Genomic DNA, 27876 nt, shown 5'->3' with positions numbered 1-27876 from the left:
AGCACTGCAGTCGGGGACCTGACCTACCCAGTCTCAGTTATTCCAAGTATTATTGTAAAACTGTTCCTGCACTTGGGCTCCAGCTCCTCCTATATGTTACCTAGAGTGAGGGCAGTTATGTTCAGCTGCTTGAGGTGGGCCCTTTTCAACTTTCTGCTGGTGCCTCTGGGTGTTGACCATGCACACCTCCTACCTGTGAGGCCCCACTGCCTCTGGGAACTGGTGCTTATGCTCTCTGTAGGAATTGCCTCAGGCCCTACTGCTACTTGGTGAGAGGGTAACACTCCCAATATAAATTGTTTTCTAGCCCCTCCCCCCCCTTTTTTTTTGTATTAATAAAGATGCCGAGGCCATCTTGGTGTGGTTGGTATGATCTTTTTAAGAAAGAAAAAAGTGCAATTATGGTAACTTTATCTTCGAGCAAATGCAGCTGCATGGTTTTGTAAAATACAAATATAAATAGGGTCAGTCTTTGATTGAGATGGTTGTATTCATTATCTATTATATAAAACTTCAAAAAGGTTTACAGATACATGGATTAGATAACTAGGTGTAATAACTCTTAACAAACGTTGCGGTTTGGATTTCTAATTAGTACATCAGTTAAGGAAAAATTGTCAACTGAGCATAATACTGTCTGATAGAATATACACAACGTTAAGCAAGAGCCTAAAGTCCAAACGGCTCTAAATCTGTTTCAGTAAGCACAGGTATTGTGTGTGGATGCTTGTTGCCTCACTATCGTTTTTTGGACTTATCAGCTAGTCTACAGAATCACAAATACTTATGTGCTTTATCTTGTTGAAAAGTAATATATTGAGATTAGATATGAACTTGTGAAAGATTACAACTGATTCCACATTGAGAATCATCTCTCGAAACTATAGCAAATAAAAATCCACAATTTTAAAATAATGTGAAGAAATACCTTTAAATATGCGTGTTTCTGTATACTGTGAAACATCAGATTTACATGTGCTTCAGTTACGTAGTGCCAGTTTTGTTTTTGAAATTGAACAAGGTTCTAGAGATGGAAAGCTATGGAAACTTCAGTACAATCCTGTTGTAATTGTTTTTTAGTGTACAGATATCAGGACTACTGCATGTCAATAATTAATCCCACATAAATTTGCCTCAGACTTTCCATATATGTTGACATAATTGGAACTAATATGCTATTCAAAGAACCTGTAGAAAACTTCTGGGGAGCCTTTGAGTCTTGCACTGTGGTAAACTTCACCCTGGGGAAAACTTCCTGTAAAGTTGTTTGTCAGCAGCAGTCATGTTCTGTAGGAGTAACCTTTCTGCTAGGGAAAAATAAAGTCGATATTTTTAGTATTTTATAATTTCATTTGAGTAATTATGTATTTGAAAGAGAAAATAGAGGGAATTATTTGTAGCATGCAGTGTAAGTCTCTATTCTAGTTTAGGGAAAAAGATAGTGTTATAGCTATGTGTTATATTAAGTGGAGTATTGCATCTGCTAGTTATATATTCAATGTCTGAATTTATGAGATACGCGGTACGATATCTACAGTGCTTTCACCTAATTAATATGTAACTGACCTCTGATGTGTTGAGGGGTGTATACATTAAAAATAATTTGTTTCTTTAGATTTGATTTCTGTCTTATTTTTGTAGAAGAAAATGCTAATGAAAAAAATCCTGCAAATCATCTTAAATGCCCAAGCTTTTTAAAAACTTAAATTCTCTGCACTTTGTGCATGTAATTTTTTTTGTCTTTGTAATGGCATTTGCTGAAGAATCAAATGCAAGTGGTAAAAGTGGAGCTTTTACAGGTTTTGGAACTGTTTGATTAAAAACTGCTATGTGATTAGAATGAATAAGAATACTCCTATTTGTGCTCTTCAGAACTTGACTTAATCATCAACTTTTAAAATATGGATGTATTCTTTTTCTTTTCATTATTTAAGGGAAGGTTTTAGGTTTTCATCTCAAGAGGCTGCTTCGAGTTTTGGTGATGATCGCTTACTGATAGAGAAGTTCATTGATAACCCTCGTCACATAGAAATCCAGGTTTGTATTATTATTAGTTAGTTCATAAGATTTGAACTGATTGAACCCCTGCGGTTCAAAAAAGTGGACATTACAGGTTACAGAGAAGATGGTGTGTCTTAAGAGTGGCTCTGAAGTGCCTATATATTGCATCCCAAGGAGTTTCTCCTTTAGCAGAGCTCCTCTAGAGTGCCATCATGTCTGTTCTGATAGAGACCTTGAGTGAAGCTGGCCAATGCAATGATAGGCTTCTGTGTTTATTTGCGTGCATTTGGTTTAATGTATATGAATACAGGAATCAGACATCTTGTAATACAACTCTTCTTTTGCTTGTTCTTCTGAGATGAGATAAATTTTCTCTCTGTATATTACTGAATCTTAGAAGTTGTCCTATCCCAACTTTTTCTTCTTTGCTCTTCTCACCTTTACTATTTGTAAAATATTGTTGGGGTATTCTTTGGGTAAGTGGTCCTGAACTCGTATCAAAACTCAGATGATACTACTTTACTTGTCCAGGGGTTTTCTGTTGTATTGTTTATGTTAGGCAAAATTTAGGAAGACTGGAAGGAGTTGAAGTCTTTGCTGATTTGGGATGGCATTTCAAAACTGCATGCTTATGTATACACTGTAGAGTCATTTGAGCTAGCAACGGCACATACAGATGTAATCTATATGCCTCTATAAAAATAGCAGAGACTTTTAGAAAGCTGTGTAGCAAAAAAATTAATTTTGATCTTTGGTCTGGGTGCCTTGCTAATGGGAAGTGACATAGAACTGTTCTGGTGAACACAGTATTTCAGGCAAATTTTACTGAGTCCTCTTGTAAGAGTTTCCATCAAACTTAAAATTCAGAAACAATACCTGTGGCTCCGTTATACAGCTGCATCAAAGGAAGAATTACAGAAATAGATGAAATAGTATATTTTTGTCACATGCAATTGTTAAATTTTTCATAATAATTTCACTTAGATTTTCAACCAAGATCAAGAAGATCACGACCCTATATTTATTTGTTACCAGTAATTAAAAACAGAATTTCTAATACTATGCATCTTAATACAGTAGTAAAAGACTCATGTTAAAGATGAAATTTGTAAAGATAATCTTAGTCTTTTAAGCAGTGATACGTGATTTGTGTAATGTCAATGATGCCAAATACATGAGGAATTTTTTTGAGTAGCCCTTACTTTTTTTCTATGAAAGATAAGTTCAGTGATTTCTGTTCTTCTCTAAAACAGAATGCAAAATAAACAAAATTTGAGGGGGATAAAAATGTGCTTTTGAGTAACTAAAGAACAGTTTAGGAGACTGTGGTGTCCGTCCACCATTAGCCCTGTACTCTATGCCTTTTATTAAGTGGTAGGGAATATCATTTCAAACACGAGGCTAAAAAAGGCCTAGAATCTGTTTTCCTGTGTCTTGGGCCATTGCTCAAACTACATGGCTATCATACACAATACAGCCTTCCTGTTTTTATTCTCTAGCCCTTTTTTAACAGGAAGACAATGAACGATGCTCAGTTGATTGAAAAACATGGTTGTAGACATCTGTGCTAAGGCTGAATTTTGAACTGGGGATTCCTAACTCAATGAAGCTCTGATTCTAGAGTAAGCACGACAGAGGAAATAGGATCTCAAGCACTGTTGCACTTTTATTGCAGATTCTAGCTGCCTTGTCAATGTTTTGGATTCTCTTTGGAAGCATCTAATGATCCTTGTGAACTAGAGACTTTGTATCCCGTTTTGGGCAGTTTGTGATTAGAAATTAGGTGTAGTCTCCTTAACTTTTTGATTGTGATCATTTATATCTTTTATTATATCTGGCAGTAAAACCAGATCTGCTTTCAGACAGATTCTTTAATAAAATTATGATTTAAGAATTTGTATATATTTTATCTTCTGTAGCAACTGAACCATGTCTGCTAATAGTCTTGAATTAATCTTTTCTGACAAGAAATCCATGAGGAATATGTCAGTTTTCTGAACAGAAATTTCACTTATTTTTCTGGTCTAAGATACAAACTCTTTCTAAGTTGTGGTATGTTTTATTTTACAGTGGGAGCCTGGAGTAGTTTGACAGTAGCTCAATAACTTAATGAAACAACAACAGCAAAAAATTTGGTAGTGTGGAATGATTTTTTGAAAGAAATACTTAACTTTCTTTATTCTGCCAGATATGTACCCACTCAAACCTGATATACTTCCTACGTTTTTGTTTATTTTAAACTTACATTTAATGTTTGCCTGTGCACAGATTAATTTATAGCATATGTGAAATAAAGAAATAGATTTTGTAAAAATGAAATATAAACCTCAAGCTATTCTCACCTTTGAAGCATCAGGGGAAGGTATATAGTGAACACTTAGTTTCAGTGTTCATCTTAGGTTACAGAAGAGGTTAGTTTGCTAGAGATTGTTCCTACATTTTTCTATAATAACTTTTGGGTGCCTGCATCCTTGTTTTTTGTCTCTCCCCCCTCCTTCTTTTTAATAGCTTCATACATCTTCCAGATGTATTCCTTTCTGATGCTTGCAGATTTGGATTAACAGTGCTGTACTGTACATAACATTCAGTCAGCCTGTTACCAGCAGTAGAAGAGGAGTGTGTGCAGGAGACTGAAAATAAATTTGAGTGTTCATTTTAATTTTTTATGTCTGACTTCAGGAAGCTGTTTTGAAAGTTAATAGAAAGAAGCAAGTGCATTCATATACTCAAGTGCTGTCTTGTATAGAAATGGACTAAAGTATATGCTTTGTATGTGGTATTTGTTTAAATTACGGTTTTTTTTCTGACTTAGTTTTCTAAGCTCCCTCCCTGATCAGTGGAAAGAGATCGGCACCTTCTGAGAACTGTTCCTTCTGTCCTAGAAAATTTGGGATTTGCCACTTTCTGAAGGTCCCTCTTTTTCTTCATTGTTTAGAAGGGCAGTTTAGACAGTTTCCTTAGGCTTACTGACTTTCTAATGACTAAAGTTAGATGAGATTAATCTATCCACACTTCTGTGAATTGGGGCCAGATTTTGCATTATCTTGATCCTTTTTGGTATAAAAAAGGTTACCTCAAAAAATTAAGCAGTACTGTATTTAAGAACAATCAAATAATTTTTCCTAGTGTAAACAATATAGCTTTGCCATTAAGAATTCATAATTTTATTTGTAATAAGCATACAGTGAATTCTGGTTTTTTTACACAAATACTTTGACAGCACCTTTTAACAATATCACAGCATATCATTTTAACTTCATGTTCTAATCAACTTCAGGACGTTGACCTTGGTTCATTTTCAAACTACTAAATATACAAACAATTTGAGACCAGATGCCAAATATTTATTAATTTAGCAGCAACTTTTAAACAGAACTTTTTTTAACATTCTCATATAGCTCCAAAGCATTAGTACTTAAAATTGTTAAATAAGGGGTTTCCTGTGTCTAGCTATAAAACAATCACTTTGTAAAACATAAGAAAAGACTAAAACAATTAACAGGAAAAAAGAGTCCAAATAGAGTTTATGCTTGAACTGATTTGAAGTCTTGTTCCCCTGAAATACCTGGACATAAAGGATCTTAGTTTAAAGTTAAAGTCAATGGAATGTTTAAATATTACTTGGCTAAACAGGAATCCTACAACTGGAAAGAAAATTTAGTTGAATCGAGAGAGGATGTGATACATTACGTTTATTTAGTGCATGGCTGTATGTAGTATACACTTATATTGTAACCATCTCATTCTACAGTTCTCCAAACAGGACGTTTTCTTTTAGCAATATATAGCTATTTACAAAAACGCTGTAGCTGTGATGTGTATTTTTAGTGAGATGTGTACAGGAATTTTACTTCATCTCAGGAGTGATCAGAGAGCATGATTTCAACAGGCTATAAATACATTCTCAAGTATAATTGTTTTATGAAATAAGTACCTTCTTTAATTTCTAATAATACAAACAGTAGACCTGAGATGAATTTAGAGCCTGACACTAGATGTTACATGACTGATTCTGTTTATTACTACATCTTCCTAGTCAATATTCATATATGTCTTTTTAAGCCATATTAACTGACAGTGCAAAAATGTTTCTTTTAAGATACAGATTTCAGAAATTGAGAATGGTAAAAGAAACGTCCCTTAAATGAACAAAAGTGTTTATAAGTTGGCTTGAAAAATAACTTATTATTCTCTTCACTAAAATACATATACTTACGTAGAGAGACACACACACAGAAGAGAGAAGAACAGTAATTTACTTTTATCAAAATATTCCAGGACTTTTCTAGTTTGTCTGTTTCCGTGAGACTGACATCAGTGGGAAGTTGCAGGTTTTGTTAGGAGGTCTGAAACAGAAGTGGTCTCAAGGAATCATTTTACTTGTAGAACAGAGGTTCCATCCAAGTAGCATACTATACCCTAGAACTACTGTTCAGTATTAAAAAAAAAGAAAAAGCCTTCTGTCTTCCCCAAACAAGTTTCGGCAGAGCCCCGTATCATTTAGTTCTGGAGGGGATGAATAGGACTAGTGTAGGAAGTTGCTTCGGACACCAGCAAAGTGGTTACAGGATCTAGCTGGGGTTGGAGCTCTTCGGTGCTTCTTGCTGCCAAACTTCCCACTGCTTAGGGAAGAGGGTCTGGGAGAAGCTGTAGTTCCCCCCCCCCCAACTGTTCCTCTCACAGAGCTCTTTGAAGGGAATTTTTCCTCTAGATAGTTCAGTAAGTTTATGGGAACTTGAAGAATTTCTGAGGAAAATCTCTGCGTCCGAGCCAGCACAGTGCGTGCAAGTTATCTTCATGAGATCGGTGCCTCATCTTCTGTCACATCTGCCCAGATTTATTTACACTTTAGCAACCATTGGTGTCATAGGTGCAGGAGTTCACTTGCTGAGTGTTATGCTTGCTTTGTGGTACTAAAAGGAATAAATAATACAAATTCTTTGTCATGAATGTAAGCACGTATGGTTGTGTTCATGCAGTTTGTGGAAGGCGAGCTTTTCTGTTTTCAGTGTGGAGCTGCACTTTTAAAGAATGAAGCATGATTGTTGGCACCGGTTCCTGCAGATCAGAGCAGGGAGATAAGTGAAAGAAAAAGAGAGAAAATTTTTTTAAGGAAGAAGGGAGCAGGTATTGGCCACCAGAAAAGAAATTCTTCCAAAGAATTAGAAAGTGTATAGAGTATAAGATTATAACATTAGAAGATTCCAGTCTCCTGCTACTGGAAGCAACTGTGCCATATGGTCTATCACATAAATGATAAAGCTCCTTTTTTTACCTTCCAGTTTGAAGCTGCAGTATCAATTGAGAGTTCTGTGATGCTGAAGTTTTTTTTTTTTTTTTTTTTTTTTTCCTAATACGCAATTTAGGTAGCTGAAATTAGATCTAGGTACTTGACTCTTTTTAACTTTTCTGAGGACTGAAGTTGTAGCCAAGAACTGTTGTTTTCTCCTGAAAGGAAAATCCTTGAAACTTTCCATTGAATATGTTGGGGAAGTGGCAGATTTTATTTCCTTTGACAAAAGATTGCAAAGTTTCTGAAGAATTTGCCTTTTTGTTTGAGAACAGGGTACTGCGGTTAGCTAAGAGATCTCTACTAGCCATTGTTTCTGAAAGCTTTTATCTGCAGGTCAGGAGCTACATTTGACATCCTTCAAGATTTTGCTCTCCTTTGTTGAGATAAGATACTGCTTAACAAATTATGTCTGAGTATTTTATTGTGCAATACAATTTTAGAAGCTTGAAAATGTAATTTTTATCTTGCCTTGGTCTTTTGATTTCTAATTTCTTTCACTTTCTCACAAATTTTGAAGTATTTTTTCCCCCTCGTGTTCTATGTAGATGCTATGGAGGCTTTAAAAATAATAGTCTTTAGAATTTTAAGTAGCATTCAATTAATATTTCAAATGCATCTAATTTTTTGGAATGGCGATTATCCCCTAAACTTCACCTCATTATTTGGGGGGGGGGGAGGGGAAATAATTGAATGCTGCTTTTTTTTTCCAATAAGTAAAACATACAGCTAGCTGCGGGTGGTGGAATGTCAGGCTTCATGCATGCGTTGCGTACATTAATAGCAGTGTGTTGTTGTTCTAGGTTTTAGCAGATAAGCATGGCAATGCTTTGTGGTTAAATGAAAGAGAGTGCTCCATTCAAAGAAGAAATCAAAAAGTTGTGGAGGAAGCACCAAGGTAGGTATACTGGGTTCTGTGCAGGTTGAGAAAGTACTTTTGGAAAGCTATTGCTTTTATTTATTGTACAGATGTAAACACCATTTATTCTATTAAAAAAACATAAAAGTAGTGTGTAGTATGTTAACTGTCATTTGACTGTAAGGCATTGTTGCACTTAAGAGGGTAGTTTGTTCTTACTTCATGATGTTATATAAAAAGAAAACCAGTGTTGAGTTACTAATTTTTTCATGATCTTGTGTAAAATTAATACATATCTTACCAATGGAATGTATGAGGTATCTAGGTTGACTTGCCTAATGTACCCCAGGTATTTTTCCTTTTCTTTGCCCTTCAGCTTTTGGATTTAAAATAGAATAAGTATTCAGTTTACCATTCTTAAAGATACTTGACAGCGTTATACCAGTTGTCAGGAGGCTAGATAATCTTTTATTTATTTCCACGTTAAATGGAATGTGAAGTACTTGGTATTCTGTACCACTTTTAGTACCATTCAGATTAGTGACCTATGGATATAGGTGTCCAATTACTCGAAAATATTAAAATGATCTTAATCCACAAATTTCAAAAGTAGCTGAAATACATCAATGCTGTGCAAGATAGTCTTGCTGTGTTTTCTTTTGCATGTACCTTACCAGAAAATACACATAGGAAAAAGGGAATGGGGCAATTATGATTTCAGAAAACCAGACATGGATTTACTGTTGTTTTAAAGTGCAGAACTATGTGATGCAACAATTTAGGATATGAAAAATACATAATTCAATGGACATTTATTTAGAAGTAAAACAGAAGTTAACATCGGATTATAATAGTTGGACTGCTCCTGTTTGTGACCTGAAGCCTCCAAATTTCACAAACAAAACAGTTTTATTAGACAAGGCTTCTGAGGAATCCACTGGTACTGCCGGAAGCAATTAATAGCAACAGCTATTAATGTATTTATTACTGAATGTGCGTCCTCCAATTTAAAAGTTTTTTAAAATTAAATTTAAAATCTAGATCATCATACAGTATGTGTGTACACTCCCCCCCATATATATTTATATATATACACACACACACATATATATGTATATACACACACAAATAAAATATACGTGTGCACCCCTAAACACTGGATGGTTTTTGCCTCCACATTACTTGTAAGGCAAGTCAACTTGTCAGCCAAGTGTGATCAGAGTGTTTTCTTTCATCAGAAGTATCAGTCTTTGTAACTTTGCCATCTCCATTGCTGTTGCCAGTAAGTTTTCTCAGCCCTTCCTATAATCGTACAATGGCCTGTGTGCAATCCGACAGCTTCCAAAGTTTGGCATGAAAACTTTCCTTTCTTGTTATTTAATGTCTTAGACTCTGCCAGCCTTTATTGACACCTTTGGAAGTGGTGCCCAAGAGTTTTGCCGATAAGCAGGACATTCACTGCTTCTGTGAGATATCATAGAGATCCTAAAGCCTGAATTTAACCCTTCCTGTTAATGATGCTTCACTTGATTGGTTAATTGGTTAATGACTTCTAGAAACATCTTTTCTTGTATTGTTGGATGGAGGAAGTATGAAGTCCTCGCTAGTTTCCCCTGTTTTTTCTGGCAGCTGCCACTCAGAGCTCTGAGCTAGTTTTTTTTTCTTTCTTTCTTTTCTTTTTCCTTTTTTTTCCTTACAGGAAGTCCAAGAAGTATGAATGCTATGAGTAAAAATGTCTATTCATTTTATATACAGTTTAGGGTTTTTGCTTCTGGCCTCTCCTCAGGCCTTTTTGCCTATAATGGCTTTTTTCAGAGTATCAAGTGATTTTAAAAGCCTGATTGTTGAGGGTCATTTCACTTTGAGAATAATATTTTCAAAATTTTTAAAGCCAAATGAACATTTAGCTGTTGGGAGCCATCCTAATAGGATCTGCTTGTGTTTGAATCTCTGTTTTTCCTAAGGAAGTTCAGTCTTTTGTGAAAAAAAAATTCTTTTTTGAGGAGAGAAAGCTCTTTAGGGAGCACTCTGATAAGGGTATTGTATTCAAGGGAATCCTGAGTACGTGGTGGGCAAATTCCTCAGTTTTAAATAGGAGACCAACAAACTTTGCTTCTTCCGTTTTACCGTAGTCAGTTGTCCTACTCCATCTATTCTGGGAAGTGTAGACAGTAAGGTTTGTCTGAGTGCTTCCTGTGCCCTGGTTAGTGCTGGGCCTTGGCTTCTTGGCACATGTTGGCAGTCAGACAAAACTTCCAGCATTTTACAATAATTCTCCTTTGCCCCAGCTTTGTACCTTTTTGGGAGGTGCTCTTGGCTTTTCACTTTACCACTGAGGTTGAAACTTAAACAGATGAGCAGCATTTTGTAGTCTGTTTTTCATCCTTGATTCAGTTGCTGTTCCTGCTCTACCCAAACTCTTTACCACTTCTTTTCAGAGGTGTTTGCTATGAGAGAGTGTACTTTGGCAAGAGTTGAATTCCTCAGTGGATCTCTGGGGAACCACTTAGTGGCCCTTCATCTCAGGAGAAAGTAGTGTAAGAGAAAGCAGCTGTTTTCTGGTACCAAAAGAGAAGGGAGGCTCAAGACTCATCCTGGCGTAAAAATGGTTGAATGCATTTATTTGGAAGGTCAAATTCAGCATGACTGTCTAGCATCATTTTTGCTTCAGAGTGAATTTGCTTGTGTAGATCTTAACCTAAAAGGAAATTCTATGTTTTAGTCAGGGCTTGGACTGGAAGAACTTTAACTTTGCCCTAACTCAGAAACAGTTTTAGTATTCCAACCTGTTGGTGTCTCTGCCATGATCTTAGTGAAGATGTTTAGTACTGCAGTGCCCATCTGTTGTATTTCTCTGTCTGGTAGCATCTTTTGTAAGGGATTCTTCTCTGTGTAGAGTAACAGGGCCCATAAAACTTACCAGAAAATCCATTGATCCTTTAAGACTAAAAGTAAATATACGAATCTTAGTTAACTTCATGTTCAACAGCTGAAGCTCAGAGGAATACTCTTAAACTTCACTTTGGTGAGAGCAGACCTCCAATCTAACTCTTTCAGGACCTATTAGGGGCTCTTTAAAGTGCTTAACTTTTGCCTCACCACTTGGGTGAAGGATTTTCCAGTCATTCTGAGGGACTTGGCTATTTGTGCTATTTGATGCCTTAAGTTAGATTTTATACACTTTTTCCAGTTTTGAGTTCAGACTGTCTGTGCATTCAACTATTGAACACGTTGTCAGCTTTCACCAAAACGGTCTGGGATTTTCTTATGGTGACTCATGGTCTGCAAAGAAAGGACCTTTCACATACTCTGACCATCCAGCACTATCCTTTGCTTTAACTATCAAAGAGATTGAGCATTTGATCCCCATATGGAATGACATTTAGATATCTTTTCTCAAAGTGCTGAGCTTCAGGATGCTGTTAAACTTTCTGCTTGAATTATCAGCCTTTCATGTACAAGCAATGATGGAACAGCATCCTGCCACTGTGTTCTGTATTAGCATGCAAGATGCATGCTAGCATCCACAGTGAGCAAGTCATTAGAACTTAGTAGCTGCTACTTACTCTTCTTTGTTATCTCTGCCTGTTCTCCAGAGGCTTTAGGTGATGCCGCATCCTTTTCATAAAACCTTGGCAATACAATACTCTTTCAGAATATGGTTATTGTTGAGGCACACACTTAACCTTTTTCCAAAGTTTCCTTGAATTCCATCTCAGCCTGGAGACCAATTTCTTAGTATGTTTTTTCCTTATTTTCTTTTCCTAGCATATCCATTTAGAGTTGAGCTGCCTTTTCTATTTTAGATACTAGTTTTGCATTGTCTTTTTAAATTGAAAGATGTCCTTTCAATTTCAGTTTAAAGGACAAAAACTAAGATCTAGGAGAAAGGAGATTTCAAAAGGGAGACTGTTTCATCAGTAAATGACTGCATTAGAAGGTACATGAAATGGTTAAACTACTTTTGTGACCTTTTTGGTATGCACCATTTTTAGCTTCTTTCAGGAATGCTTGTGCCTGGAAGCCGCATGGACTGTGCCTTCTTTTACTTTATCCGGGCATTAAGCTTGCTCTGAAAGCTTTCAGTGTGGTGAACTTTAGGACCATATTCCAGTTAACTGTCAGGATGCTTCTTGAAGCCAGCCACAGTTGGAATCAGTATATACACAAACATGTGATGGAAAAGATGTTTTTGAACTATAGTGTATGTATATGTTCTTTCTAGAATTGTGCTCTGTGTATATACATTCAGAACTTACATTTCCTATCACACTCTAGAAATCCTTGAAGGATTCTGGATTAAGAGAAACTGCGAGCCCCTTCCTTTCATGGCTATGTACATGATTTGTCAGTGGGCACAGTTCAGACATTGGGACAAAACTGTCTCTTTTCTGAAATATTTTAACATATTTATGCCTGCAGTGTGGCAGTATGTGTAGACTTCCCAAAGAAGAGCAATTACTGTAGATGAGTAATTTTTTTGAAACAAATCATTTACCCAGAGCAGATAAGCTGAGCTTGAAGTTTCAAAAAGAAGATACTAACCTCTCCCAGTATACTAATATCTTCAGAGGAAGCGTAAATGTTACAGGTGAATTATCATTTTTTTTAAAATGTTTTTTGTGCAAGTTGAGCAATAAATTTTCACTGACAGTGTAGCTCTGTGCTTTTCAAAATAGTCTGATCTCTGAGTGAAGGTGATGAAGGTATTTTGGGAAGTATTTTCTAATGAACTGGAGGTAGAAGGTAACATTTTGTTTATGTGGACATCTCTTTGGATGTAGAAACAATAGAACAAGCCAATTGTATTGTCTTTGATCAGCTTTACAATAGCTTGAAGAAGGTCTTATGACTGAAATGTCAGGTCTGATCTTATTTTTTTTCTTTCTGATGCTTTTATCTTGTGAATCCCTTTTATTTTGCAGCCTTCATGCTGCCACAGGAGCTATTTGGTCGAAAGAATAACAAGTATAAGTGGGAGAAAGGGAGGTGAAGTCAGGTTTAAAATGCTGTGTTTTCAAGTGATGCCTAATTAGGTTGGAGAAGAGTTATTTCAGTTGTAAAAGGTGAGTGGTTAAAGAAGGGAGAAACAATGTATAGTAAGGTAAAGCAGCAGAGGGGAATAGGAAAACTTCAGTTAATTAACCTAGCTGATTGCAGGGATAATCCAGTCATTTTAGAACATAAAGCTTAGCTATGTGGCCGAGATCAAGTTTAGCAGTATGATACCTCTATTCCATTCTTTGGCTACAGCAGGAGGTAACACAGACATCTCAGACATACATTTAACAAACATAGGAAGACACCACTGTAATAAAGGGTAGTAACTGTCTTTCATCCATTTAACAAGTAATAATGGTTATTCTTAGAAATAGAGTATGAAGCCAATATTGAAAAGGTTTTGTTCTTCATAAGCCACTTTTATTGAACTTTCATGACCAAAACCCTGCAGAAACCCTAAATTGAATTGTAAGTTGTTAATTTAGTGCAATGAGTTACCCTCATTGAATCAAAATAAGAAATATGAAACTTTTATATCACCAGTGCCTATTTTTGATAGGTATGATAAGGATTTGTGCTTCTGTGTTTTCTTTTGATCTGGCATAGGATCTGCTGGTAGCTTTGTTGGGGTCAAACTTGATTTCCTTTTCACGCTGATCCTGTTTTTTGCCAGAAAAGAAGTTTCTTCTAAAATTCTAAAAATGCCTGCTTTACTGTCCGTCAGAATCCATCCGCACTGGCACTGAAAGGACCGAAACTCAATGTAGCACTTTTGCTTTGAGAAAGGGATTCCATTATCTCTGAACTTGCCTAAATATTCTACGCTTTTTGTATAATGTCAAATAATGTTTTTTTTTTCTGTTGGCAGAACTCTCTAGCTTTCCTGTGAATATTTGTCTTAATGAAAAACCTCAGAGGGAGTGCTGAAAGGAAAGTCTTGACCTAGCTAGTAATGGTCTTTGAGTAGATTCTAGAAATTCCCAGAGTTTCATGGGCCACTTCAAATAAATGGAGGCTTCTGATTGGTCCTTTGCAGCATTAGGACCCACTTCTGAAAAGAAAAATTTAGTGTGGTGGCCTTTTCATTTTAAAGAAGTGCTTCCTAAAGTGATAGCTGAGTTGTGTGCCTGAGTTAAATTGCCACAGGAAGGTAACGAACATTTATATGTTACCTTCTATAAGGTAAACTGCTAAATATTGGGTTTTGTTGTAAGTCAGTGTATCAGGATGAAGGTAAAACTGTTCCACAGCTTTGATGGAAAGCCACTGAAATTTCCCTAAAATTAAGTTCTGAATTAACAATCTGTATAGGCTGATATAAATTTGATTTTGCAGTACAGAAGAGAAGAACACGCAAAATATGCATCTTCCTTAGTCTTTCAGTTCACTAGACCAAAGGAGTGATGTACTGCTCTTCTAGAATGGGAAGGCTTGGCATTTGAGCAGTGGTCACAGTGTCTCCTGAGCTGGTAACTTTGGAGGTCCTTGAGTGGCATCTGTGGTGTGTAAAGTTGAATGAATTGCAATTGCAAACACAGATAACTAAATGTTTTTGATTTACAAGAAGATCTGAGAGAAGAAATACTGCACGTGAAACTGTGATGTTGATTTTTTTTTTAGTTAAATATTAATTAATATCCAGTTAAATATTAATTAATTTATTAATAATTAATAAATATTACTTAATATTAATTAATAATTAATAAATTAATTTAGTTAAATATTAATTAATTAATTAATTAATAATTAATTTCTTCACTATACTCTTATCCACATAAGAAACCCAAATTAATACTTTGTGAACTTCCAGAATTTTGTTGTTGCATAGTGCATCACTGAAATTACCATGCTGTTTTAATTCAGTCAGAAACTCCTCTCTCCTGCCCCCCCCCCCCCGACTTACTGTCCTCTATTTTGGCATTCTAATTTTCATTGGATAGTTTCTTCTCTTACAGCTTCATCATGACTCCTTACTTTCTAATTACAATTAAAAAAAGCCTTCCAATGAGTCATGGATTTGTATATACTTGTTTTTATTTAGCTTACATTTTTATGGATTTCAGTGTTGCAGAAAAGTTGGTTTTTTTATTTTAAAGAATTTTAAAGAATTTATCCTGAGTGTCCTGTACTTTAGCTGTGATTGTGAAGACTGTAGTGTATATTTTTCAAATGATCTTAAAATGAAATAATAATTTTTTTATAAAGCTAATGCTAATCTTGAGACATCAGAATATTTAGCAGTATTTTTGTACCAATATAAATGCAATGGCAAATACTTGACAGTCTTGACATGATGTCTTCATAACTTAATGTTGCCCTCTTCTTTTAGTATAAGATTGAATTGTTTAATTGCATTTTTTGACTAAAGAAAGGCATTGCTTCTGTATTGTAGCACTTTTCTAGACCCTGAAACTCGAAGAGCAATGGGAGAACAAGCAGTAGCTCTTGCCAAAGCAGTAAAATATTCTTCTGCTGGAACAGTAGAATTCCTTGTGGACTCCAGTAAGAATTTCTACTTCTTGGAAATGAATACTAGACTTCAGGTAAGAAAAACAACTCTTCAGATTCAGAGAAGTGTTATTTAAAAAAACAAAACATAACCTCTTTCCCTACTTAGGATCTGCTACTGCAAAAGGCAGCATAACTAACGAAACTCATGTAAGCATGTCCCACTGAAGTTAAAAGGGTTACTCTCTTAAGTAAGCCTGTGTATATAAGACTTTGCAGCAGTGAGCCCTTAACAGCACTCAAGTAAGCACTCAGAGCTTTTGCTCTTTGTTGCACTTGACCTAAAGACCTTGCAAGAGGTCACTGTTAGTGCTGCTGTGAGTTCACAGTAAGTGGCTGGCCACTATGCTTTGATGCTTTTCCCTGCTGGCCACTGAAGTTTCCTTTTTATTTCTTATACGTTGGTAGTAGTTTGCTGAGTTTCTCTAGGAGAGTTAAAACTGTGTGTGTATATCAGTGATGAAAATGACTAGCAAAATTAATATAGTTGAAAGCATGGATGACATCATGGTGTAGGATTGTTGTAAGAACTCCTGTAGTTAAGTAGTAGCTGTTATAACATGCATTACAAATGAACGGATGACCCTAGTGTTTCATTGACAAGCTCTTCTAGGCTTTATTTCACTACTATAGTGCATATCTGATCATAATCTAAGAAAATGGGCACATAATTTGAAGTCTGTGTGTCATTCTCAAAGACTGGAAGAAAGCCTAACTTATGAACAAATAGTACTGTAGTCTTTATCCTCCTTCTCTGACTTCAGATAGTAACAAAAAGATTGAAATGTGACATCAAGCAATAGAATGATTAACTATTTATTCCATTTAGCTGTATTTAATTAGGGCTGTGTTTGTACATGTGGGCAGGGATAGAAAAAGCATATAGACATCCCTGTAATCCCAACATCTTTGCATGGCTTTGTAAACTTTGACTTACATATGACTTTGGAGGCTCATAACTAGCAGCGTACCCCAGGGTCAATAGTGGGTCTAATCCTGTTCAACTTGTTCATCAATAACCTGGATGAAGGGACAGAGTGCACTCTCAGCAAGTGTGCTGATGGTGCAAAACTGGGAGAAGTGGCTGACATATCCGATGGCTGTGCTACCATTCAGAGGGACCTGGACAGGCTGGAGAGATGGGCAGAGAGGAACCTCATGAAGTTCAAAGGCAAGTGCAGGGTCCTACACCTAGGGAGGAATAACTTCATGCATGAGTACAGGCTGAGGACTGACCTCCTGGAGAGCAGTCCTGTGGAGAAGGACCTGGGGGACCTGATGGACAACAAGTTAACCATGAGCCAGCAGTGTGCCTTTGTGGCCAAGAAGGCCAATGGTATCCTGGGTTGCATTAGGCAGAGCGTTGCCAGCCCCTCTATTCAGCCCTGATGAGGACACATCTGGAGTACTGTCTCTAGTGCTGGGCTCCATCATGCTCAATTCTGATTTTACTAGGACTTTGTCTGGTAGGCATAGTCTGCTTTACCTCAGACTCAGTTAAAAAGGGTAATAGTTAATTGCTATGTACTGTTTATGAAAATGTTATGAAGAATTTCTGTCTCTTTGAATACATTCTTTATGCTTTTCCCAGCTTTTGAGATAACTTCCAGTGACTCTGTGCACCCTCATTTTTGTGGAAGAAAATTCATTTATGGATTTTTTGTAATCTACCAAAAGTTCTAAATGATTTCCTTGTTACAACTTGGCTATCTAGGTATTATTTAGCCTGAGCTGCAAATGGAATTGGCAATCAAGTATCTTTGGAGTTGATTCTCTTTGCAAGTTGTTTTCTATCATGTTATTGTACTGTGCTGTGGTGTCTATTTCCCCCTCCCCTCCCCTCCTTAATACATAGTGGTAAGAGTATTTGAAGTGAAAAACCTCCAACTTGCTTTATTGTAGAGGTCTCCGAATACGCAGTAAGAAAGCTCTCACAATTCTGATTTTAAGGACTTTAAAGACTCCTTTTGAAATATAGCCTAAGCAGCTTGACAATCCACTCTAATAGCGGACTCATTTCTTCTATCTCTTAAAGAAATTTACTAATCTCAAATTACAGTACTTGAGTAGATATTCTCTAATTCCTCTATCTTGTCTATGTATTGCCTCTAATTAGCATTTCAGTTTGAGGCTAGAGAGTAGTAATTTTCTCCAGTTCTTCCCTAGGCTTACCCAATTGATCTGTCACTTTTTCCAGGCCTCGAGCTTTACTTTCTGTTCAGTTAACAGTTATGCAACTAACATCTAGTTCTGACTCCCTTCTATTAAGAGCCAAACATAGAAAATCTAATGACACTTGTCCAATTTAACTTTAGAACCAGGAGATTCTGCAGATGTCCCTGTATTGCTTCAGCCTTTTCCTCTTGCATCTCCTAACTGTTCTGCCCTATTTTTGCAGAACACTCAACAGTTGGAAGAGCTTTCCTGAAACATACATCTTATATGTAAATATCTTTGTCAATGCAGCTATCTGTCAGCATCATGAGAACATGTCTGCTAAATTAAATAATTTCCTGTATCTTTGTTTTAATGTTCATGTAATCACTAATCAGATCATTGCAGCCTTTTTACTTTAGAGTCTGATACAGACTTCAGAATAAATTTGATACTAAATCATATCCAACATTTTTGCACTGTCTGCTGATTTCTCCCCTCCCCTCCCTTAGGTGTATCTGTCATGGATCTCTTCCAGTATTTCTTGTAAACTATTTTGTAGTAATTGAGAGTTGTATTATTTGGTTATCTTTTTAATGGGCTCTTTGGGAAGGTAACTTTTTTGCCGTATAGTCCTGAAAGCAAGCATAAATAGCCCCTTACAAGAAGTCTATTTTTTATTTAATTTTGGTGGGAAGTGCTGCAATGTATGAGGTTGGAAAGTTAATAAAGTTCGTGAATCAGCTCTATTGTCACTTGTATGCTACACAAATCTGTTACAGATGTTTCACTCCCTCCGAGTGATTCAGCTAGAGTGAATTATTCTTTGCTGCTGGCAATGTATCTTTTATTTTATCTGCTTTTCTGCTGTCTTTTTGAGGCTAGCTGGTAAGTGTGAGGTGAGATTGGAAACTTTCATAGCAAAATGAGTTATTCTTGCTTTTCACAAGAGAAGGTAGAAATGTCTGCCCTACTGGCTACAAGTGAACTTCCTGTGTGTTGTCATTTAATGTCCATTTTGAATGGTTTTCAGGCAGTTTCACTGTTAGCATTGCTGAGGCTAACCAGATGTTGAATATCTGATGTTTTATAGCTCCTCGCACTGTGATTTTCTTGGTGTTACCTGGTTGTCATTGGCTTAATAAAAGGCAGTCATAAACAAAAGTAGCCAAACAAGAGCTTTGAAATAAATAAAAGTTACCAAGCCTTTAGACTGATAACTTTTTAAACTTGGAAATTGTGTTGAAATCTCAAGCTAGCATCAGAAATGCTGGCTTTCAGGAGAAAAGTCTTTCGCTTTTCATTGGAAGAAAATGTTCCCTTTTGACTTTAAATTAAAAGAGTCTACAGTCTGTAAATAAAGAATATCTATTTGCATAGGGTGTATGGTATGTCTAAATGTCGTAAGCGTGAATCAGTTAGTGACACTAAAGAGAAAGTATAAAATGTTTTAGAAGCTGTTGTTTGTGGTGCCATGAATTCAGAAGCATCCCTGGATGGCTTAAAAAGAAAGCAAGGTGTTTTAGTGGTATTAAGAGAGCAGTTACCCTAAATATAATTTATATCTTTACATATAATTTATGTCTGATCGATTGTATAGACTGTATTCAGTACAGTGAAGTTGAGAAATATGGTAATTTATGAGAAACAATGTGTTTTCTCCTCATGCAACAGCTTGAATATTTTTCTGTCATCATGTTGTTTTTAGAAAGTTGATTTAGAAGTAGATTTTTGTGGAATATTCTGTTGACATTTAAAAGATTTGTTTATTGAAAGCAACTGGCATATCTTTATATCTTTGTGTTTCTGTTTTGCAGTTAATTATAGTGGGAGTATTTAACTATTTTATGTAAATGTGTTTTCAAGTTCCTTTAAAATAGAGCAATACACATAAAACATTGCCAGAGCTGAGTTCATCTCTTCTAGTGTTTTTATCAGACTTTAGTAGCTCCTGGGAAGTGTTACGCTCCAAAGCTTTGGTTTTGTACAAGACAGGCAATGCCTGGTTTAAAATACAGAAGAAGATCTTTTTACTTGCGACAGTTTTGTCTCTTTATACCTCCCTTTTTATCTGTGTGTCCATTCAGAGAAGAATAAAAAGCATGACTGGGAAATGCCTACGAGTGTGTACAAATCCTGTTGGTTGTTACTTGGAGCTCCACTGTTCTTAGCGGTATCTGTCTGCCATTGCACGTCATTAGGCAGCACCAGCTACGTGTTTGCTCTGTGAAAGGGAGAGAAGTGTTGGAAAATAACTGCAGCTGCACTATATAAACAGGAGCAGCAAAATACAAATAGCAAAGTGATGAGCTCAGTCTGAAATACCAGATAAAACCACAGAGAAGTGTTGACTTTGATATCTGTAGCAGACCCATGGGATGGCAAGAGATGGTTTTGTTGTCTACGTGTGCGTAGCTGCCTGGAGGCCGGATTGTGCTAGGTGGGAAGGAGCGCGGGAGCACTGAAAGGGGCTGTCAGTAATTAGAGGAGCAGATTTCCACGAAGGCTGAATGGAGGCGCTTCAAAGGCAAACCTCAAGTGACTTTGTCTGCTGGTTGCCGAGACGCTTCTTCATATTTCTTAATACTGGAATCTTGTTTTGCTGTGACACTTGCCTTTAGTCATTTTAAATAGGCTAACGAACAGTGTCAGACGGTAAAGACGTTCAATTGCCACTAACCTGGGCTGGATTTGAACTCTTGACCTAAAGGTGAAAGGTCTCTTATCCCATTACTGATCCCCTAAGCCCACCAGGATCCATTCTGCACACAGTTTATACCAGCTGTTCGTGGCCGTTTTCAGAACCGAAAGAAAAGGTGATTTTGCTGCCAAACACCACTTCTTCACACAAGAGGGTCAGCCGACAACAGTTAACCAGATTTTTGCCACATTCTTGCCTCCTAATGCAACTTTCATTATGTAGCTACTGGTCGTCTGCTTTTGAGGCTTTCCAAAAGAGCTACAGAAAAGCATTGCTAATTGTTGTTGACAGAAGAGAACGACATTGTTTGTATAAGTCATTGAGTCTGAAAGATGCCATTAACAGTGCTGCCAGGGCATGGAATGATATCTTAGGGACAGCATTACCACATAAGTATCATAGAAAGCTGCTAAAGAGTGGGAAAAAAAGGGGGTTCCTCTCCATTTTTAATAAATAGAGAAACGAAAGATCGTTCTTCAAATGGCACATTAGTTCCTTTGCTTTAGCAAATTCAGTGTAAAGAACATACAAGCATGGCTGCAGTGTGACAAGAGCCATCTTGAATGAAGAACCTTGAGAGGCCATTAATACTACTGCTAAATGTAATGAAAGCAGAAAAAATAGCATCTGTAGTAAAGAAGGCATAAAACAATTTCGGTGGGTATAAATTTCTTTATTTTCTTATGTGCCACATGTTGTGGAAAGGAAATTGTGTAGAATTACCAAATTGAACGATTTTTTTTTGAACTGTGGGATCTTAACTGTCGAAGATCTCCTGAAATTGTGAGCTAGATGACCTGTTGGTGTAAAGCGTGTGCAATATGTTTAAATCAAAGAAAAGACAGATTCACAGCTCATAAGCTATGTAAGTGGTTTTTGACCTATGTCAAAACAAAAAAGAAACGAATCCTTGGAAAGAAAAATTGATTAACTGAATCCGTGGTACTGGAAGATAACATCCTGTAAGGAGACAGATTAAATATTTCAAAGTTAGTGTCTACTGTCTTAAGTTAGTTGGTATCAAATGTCCATGCATTAGTATTTATTACTGAAGCATCTTATGAAATAATTAGATGTCTGCCTGAGCATCTCAGTTGATGGAAATTTCTCTATTTCTCATTGCATTAGCTGATTTCTCAGTTTCTCTATCGAATACTAGTAACGGTAATTGCTGTTTCTTTTCTGATTTATATACTATGTCTATACAAAATGGCAACATAGAAAGCAAATTTCCTGTTATGTTTTCCTGTGTGATTTCCACTGAGTCTTTGTATCAGTCTGACATTCTTTCCAAAAAGCTTCCTCCCCCTCAAGCCAAGTGCCGGAATGACTGTTGTGAACCACTACAAAGGGCTTATTTTGCAGAAAGAAGATGTGACCCCAGAGTGCTCCCTACTTGTAGTAGTCAAAAACTTGGCATGTTTGAATAGCAGAATAGTCCTCCAAAATGAAAAATAGGTCTACTGAAATAGAGGGGGATGGGGAACATCTATAAGATGGTGGGTTTGGGAGAAGCAATGTTAGTTTGGTTGTAGAGGAAAAGCACATGGGATCCCAGGTGAATTATGTTTCCTGAAAACAGTGGTGTATGTTGAAAGTTTTGAAATTACTTATTTGAATGTAATGGAGTATATGATATCAGCCAGGGACTTCTAGTAGTAGGGATGACATAGGCTGTAGTCTTTCCTGTAGTACTTCTGAAATTTAGATTTTCTTGGCCTCTGTGCTCTATTTGAATGATCCAGCTGATGTGTGATAAACTTGATGCCTTATGAGCACAGGGGCAAGAGTGTAATCTATGAGAATGCCCAGAAGTGTTTGCTATTAGATCTGAGCACCTCATTAGTCGTGAGTAAAATTATATCCTCAAATTATTCCTCTTCGTATAAGGGAAGCATCCATTACCAATTTAACTGTTAGCTCAAACTGTTCATAAAAATTGCATGACTTGTTGTAGCTGAGGATGAACCCCAGTACGGTAAGGCTCTAAGACTGTTAGTAATCACAGAATAGGACTGAGAATTAGCAGCCTTTCCATACTCTGCTGGGAAGATGTCAATTGTACATCAACATGTGCTGTGTTGACAGATTCCTTTAGCCTGTTTGTAGCTGCTTCACCATCTATAAACTGGGGCTTAATATTATTTTCTCACAAACTTTGCTATTACTGCTGCCAGTGGCCTTTGCTATAGAAACTGGAAGAGATTAGGGAAACAAACACTCTTGTAGTGCTCAGAAGGAAGCTGATTGCGATGAGGTCTCTGAAGAAGAGCAGCTTCTAGTAAGAAGAGGAAACACTTTCCTTTTGTCCTTTATTGATAGTGGTGGCCACAATAATTATGACTTTGGGGACTTAGTAGAAACAGTTTAAGTGTCAGTCTTAGAGAACTAGGTACGTGTGGATCACGGGAAGTTGGGAGTCAGAATTTAAATAAATCTATACTGTACTTAAATGCATTAAAATGGGAACTTCCCATTACAAATTGTTTATGGCCAGACTTGCTGTAAGTAGCAGAACCAGTAGTAAACATGATACTTCTGGCAGCTAACTGTACTGAGAGTAATCACTGATCAATTTTTCTCCTTGTTCTGCTGATAATACGGACAGCTGCCCTTGTATAGAACTTAGATCTGTAGACTGTTTGCTGCAAACATGTCTGGTTTTGCCTTTGTGTTAAGGACAGAGATAATGTGAGAATTCATCCACTATCATATAAGCATACCACCATTGGCTCTTGCCTGATTGACTGAGGTCTCACTGGCAAGATCTTGGATTGGCTGACTTTGCGTATGACCCAAAGCTAAAAGAGTGGTTCAGCCTGTGTGATGGAATGCCATTTGTGAGCGTACCTCCATTCATCTGTTTAAAAATTTAATCCTTGATTTAGTAGCTGTAAAATGGAAAATAAAGGCTGTTGGTGGTGAAGACATATAGAACAAAATTAATAGAAGAAAATACAGTAGGAAGAAAAGTAGGCAAGAATGACCCCTGAAGTAGAAGTCTGAAAAGTAAAAGGAGATAAGTTTTAAAACCTAACTTCTTGCAGTGTTTTAAAAATAGATACACAGTTACTTTACTTAACTAACTGGCACAGTTCTTCTAGAGCTTTCACAAGAAGAGAATGATGATGCCCATGTTTTCTGGGAGCAGAGGGGCCCAGTCTCTTCACTTCTCCTGCCACATCCTTCCTTCCTTTGTCGAAGATCAGAGCTTTAATTCTCAATCCTGCATGCATCTCTCTGTAGCTGGATTTTTGCACCTGTAGAAACTTATTATAGGGCACCTGTTGTCGTTTGAATCAGGAAATGGCATTATTGCTTTGTTAATGTCCTATACTATATGCTGAAGCATATCTTATACAATGCTAAAAATTCTGAATCCCTCTTGCCTTCTGCTTGCCAAAAGAAAGCTACAAATACTAGAACAAGTGCAATTTGAGCTGTAGATGTTTCAGAAAGATTAAAGTAACAAATAAGTCAACTAGAGTTTCAAAGCTGAAAGTCTGTTTTCTACCCTATTTTAGTGATCTGATAGTCTTGATATATACATTTTAGATGTATTTTGTAATGCAGAATTAGTGATATGATTGATAGATTCTACATTACGTCTAAATAGCGATATAGTTGAAGCCTAGTCTTCAAAAAAAGCAGACAAACTTCTCCCCACCACAGAAAACCCTCTAAAAACTTTGCTTGTCATATTTTCTGAATACTGTTTTGTGGGCAGACACAAAGGGAGTATTTTGGTGAAGCAGAAGAAAATATTGACTGAGTCAAAGATCTGTACTGAAGAATGGATTAAATAAATGTTTGTGAGTTGTAAGAACCAAACAACAAAAATATTTTTCTTTCCAGAAACATTCCATCCTATTTTGATCATCAACAATAAAGCTGAAAACAACAATGAAGCCATTGAATCTGAAATGCCAACTATAATCCAACAAAAATGACACTATAACTAAATAATGCAAATGCCTTTGTAAAAACAAATATATATATAATTTAATCTTAACATTGAAATTCTAGACATGTTTTAAACTTGAAGGTAACTTTCTACAACTTAAAATCCAAGCTAAGAGAATTAAGTTTTGTTGTCCAGTAACTGATGTGTGCTAAGTAACTTTCTGTTAAAATCAGAGTTTTAATAGAAATTGAATTGCTTCAATTTAATGCTGTAGGGTAGATACTGAGTAGTTTCACAGATTCTCTGAATACTGTTATTAAGCTTGACGTGCTGGAGAATACCTAATGTGTTAGGTAGAATCAAGATTGAATCTCAAAGATACATCCTTAAACTACATAATCAGATTCCCATTTCAATGTCACTTTCATCCTTCAAAGAATAGGTGCTTGTTTCAGTGATGATTTGTCATTAAAATTATGTCAAAACGTCTTAAAATGTTGTTGAAACTATAAACAAACTCACAGCAGACACAGGACTAATTATGGGTGCCATCTGTTTATTTTTGCAAAGCTATTTTCTTAAAAACTGAAGCATTTTCTTGTTTTGATAAGACACAGAGATTATTATAATGACTAAATGTTTTCCTTACAGTAGTGTACTTGAAGTAAGGAAGACAACTGGTTTGTTCACTGACCTTTTTCTGTGTCACAAAATGTATATAATATGACACCTCATGATAGCGAAACCGTAGTTAAGTGTATTTTCTTAAGGTGTTTTACTCCTGGAACACAAACATTTTGTAACAAAAATGGCAGTTCAATCATAATTTTTACGTGGAAGTCATAGTGCTATCTTTATGTGCAGAACATGGTAACAGCATGCCTGTCTTTGCATCTATATGGTTGAGCCTGTTGTCTTTGGGTGCTTGATTTCCTACGCAATGAACTGGTTAAAGAGTTTTAATAAATGCGTTCCATTTATATGGACATTTAAAAGAAAAAAAGTGTCTATATGTGTGCTTACGCACACACACATGTCTGTGCTTGTACACACATGTATGGTTTAGTGTGAACGACGGGTAATCCCATGACAGCATCATCCAAAGCCGTTAGCAGCAATTTGCTGAGAGCTGAGTGACTCTGCTGGTCCAGCCCAGCTATTGTGCATGCTAAGCACTACATGGATAAGTCTGGAGGGGAAAAAAACCTGAAGGATCCATCTGCTCATTTCTGCTACACTGCGCTGATGTAAGATTACGCTAATCTGGTTGCTTGTCAGGACAGGTTAGTGAAAGCAGGCGAATGGGTGAGATTTAGGGTAGACTAGCTCTATGGAAAATTGTAAGCTGCTCCTGTACATGCCAGGTTAAGTGTAGCAGAATGGGTTCATTATCAGCTACTTTGTGATTTTCAGTTCAGATCTATGGCTAAATTGCAAGTCTTTTAGAAACATAATCAAAGAAAAAAGCTTCTAAACAACCAAAGATTAACTCATCTTCGCCAAGCACTTTTGAGTGTTGTAAAATAAATGAAGGGAAAAAAAAGAACCAAACGCATCTCTCAGGTGTTCTGTGTAATTTTGCTTTTGTGTTACTTATTGTAATCTTGTCTGATTTTTAGCTGCTCTCATTTCTTGTTTATTTGTTTTTGTTTATAGAGAGAGATTTGGGGGTTGTTTTTCTTACCTATTGACTGATGGTTCTTGACCTTGCAGGTTGAACATCCCGTCACAGAATGCATTACCGGCCTGGACCTAGTCCAAGAAATGATCCGTGTTGCTAAGGGTTACCCTCTCAGGCACAAACAAGCTGATATTCCCATCAACGGCTGGGCAGTTGAATGTCGAGTTTATGCTGAGGTAAATGAGTGGTAATGGAGAGGAGGGGTAGGTGGTTGTGCTGTGGAGTAATAGTACTCGTGTGGCTAGATGCCAAGGTGAAGTCACAGATTATCATATGAAAGTTGCAATTTAGAGTATGTAGCAAAAATGGTTAAAGTTCTTTTATAGAATTTTTATTTCTTACTTTTGAATACAGTATGTGTTTCGATGTACCTTTTTCAAAAATAAAATCTAAAACTAGTAAAAGAGGATAGCTAAGGGTTATTTCTAAGCATATTTACTATATGTTCCATTCACATTTAATACGGTATTGGAGTTACAGTAATCTATTTGCTGCAGTTAACCAGTGTTTTCAAGTTTCTTCACTTGTATACTTCCTTGGAAACTTTTTGGTCTAAATAGTTAAAATTCAGTGACTTACAATTTTTTTTTGTTGCACTGAAACATTTTAATGGATGATTGAGGAAGCAAATTATGTCTTCTATAGCTACATCTGTGTACAGGACAAACTTCCAAAGTGCATTCTAAGACTGTAATTTTATAATTATATATATGTAATATAATTATATTTTATATATACACACACATGTAGAGTATGACGCCCCATATTAATCTGAAAGAGCTTACTAAAATATATAAAATACAGCTTTTCAAGCATGTTTAGGACATGTATTTCAAGGTAACATCTTCTTGCTGTGATTTCTAATGTATGAAAATCAAGTTTTGTTCTTTGAAAATATTATGCTCAGCTTCCTTTATTTTGTTTTAAGAACATTAATGCTTTAGGCGACTGTATTTCAGAAAAAAAAAAAAAAAAAGTGTCGTGATGTTTTTTCCACACTTAACTATTGCTGTTTTTGTGACCCACGGCATCTTTATTTTGTTGCTCTTTCTCTTCATGATGTGCATAATCTTGAACTTGCTCTACTGATTACCAGATACATGAATTGTTTTGATAAAGAATAAATATTTGCCCTCTGAATGGCCTGCAAACTATTTTGATTATGAATAGGCTTTACTGGAGTAAGAGACGCTTGGCTTTTTTTCTTCAGCTTATTTGTAAGTGTGAGGAGCCTAAATAATGAAGTTCTAATACTTTGCCATGAGTTTCATTGTTCTATAGACTGTATATTTGCTGTTGTTATTAAGTTGACATTGGTATTGTGTTATCTAGGAGATTTCCAAAGGGATAAATCTCAGTTTTGATTTCTTAAGATAATTGAATTCCTAACTGTCCTCTTAATCTTTGAAATTTTTTCCTGATGCCCTCTTCTCAACTCCACCCCTTCTCTGAATATACTTCCCATCCTCCCTCCAAGGCACAATGTGACAAATGACAATGTGATCTTCGTATATTTTGATGATATATTATAACTTACGTGCAGAACACTTTTTTCCCCTCTGTTTTAATGACTGCAATGCAAGAGAAGTTATGTGTTTCCAGTTCTTTATTTGGAGTTGCTGGAGCAGGTGGATGGAGAAACAGTTCAAAACGAGTGCTACTGGGGAAGAAAAAAAGTGAATCCTGCAATGACATCTGTTAGATTTGAAACTGCTTAAGGTTGTTTTCTCCATGTCTGCAAATGCTTAATGCTTCCTCATGTTGGATTTCATTTCAG

The 27876-nt window shown here is 36.3% G+C and overlaps 1 protein-coding gene across 2 annotated transcripts in view; it reads left to right on the top strand.

Moving 5' to 3' along the window:
* PCCA (propionyl-CoA carboxylase subunit alpha) overlaps positions 1–27876 on the top strand; it is a 294626-nt gene that overhangs the window by 103386 nt on the left and 163364 nt on the right. For both annotated transcript variants that reach the window (XM_062566813.1, XM_062566814.1), the window contains exons 10-13: positions 1935–2037; positions 8095–8189; positions 15544–15694; positions 26132–26275. In XM_062566813.1, the coding sequence (XP_062422797.1) occupies positions 1935–2037; positions 8095–8189; positions 15544–15694; positions 26132–26275 (493 nt within the window). The remainder of the gene's footprint in view (positions 1–1934; positions 2038–8094; positions 8190–15543; positions 15695–26131; positions 26276–27876) is intronic.

The sequence above is a fragment of the Rhea pennata genome, chromosome 1 (assembly GCF_028389875.1).
Source record: "Rhea pennata isolate bPtePen1 chromosome 1, bPtePen1.pri, whole genome shotgun sequence".
NCBI lineage: Eukaryota > Metazoa > Chordata > Aves > Rheiformes > Rheidae > Rhea > Rhea pennata.
This window is presented reverse-complemented; position numbering and strand designations above follow the sequence as displayed.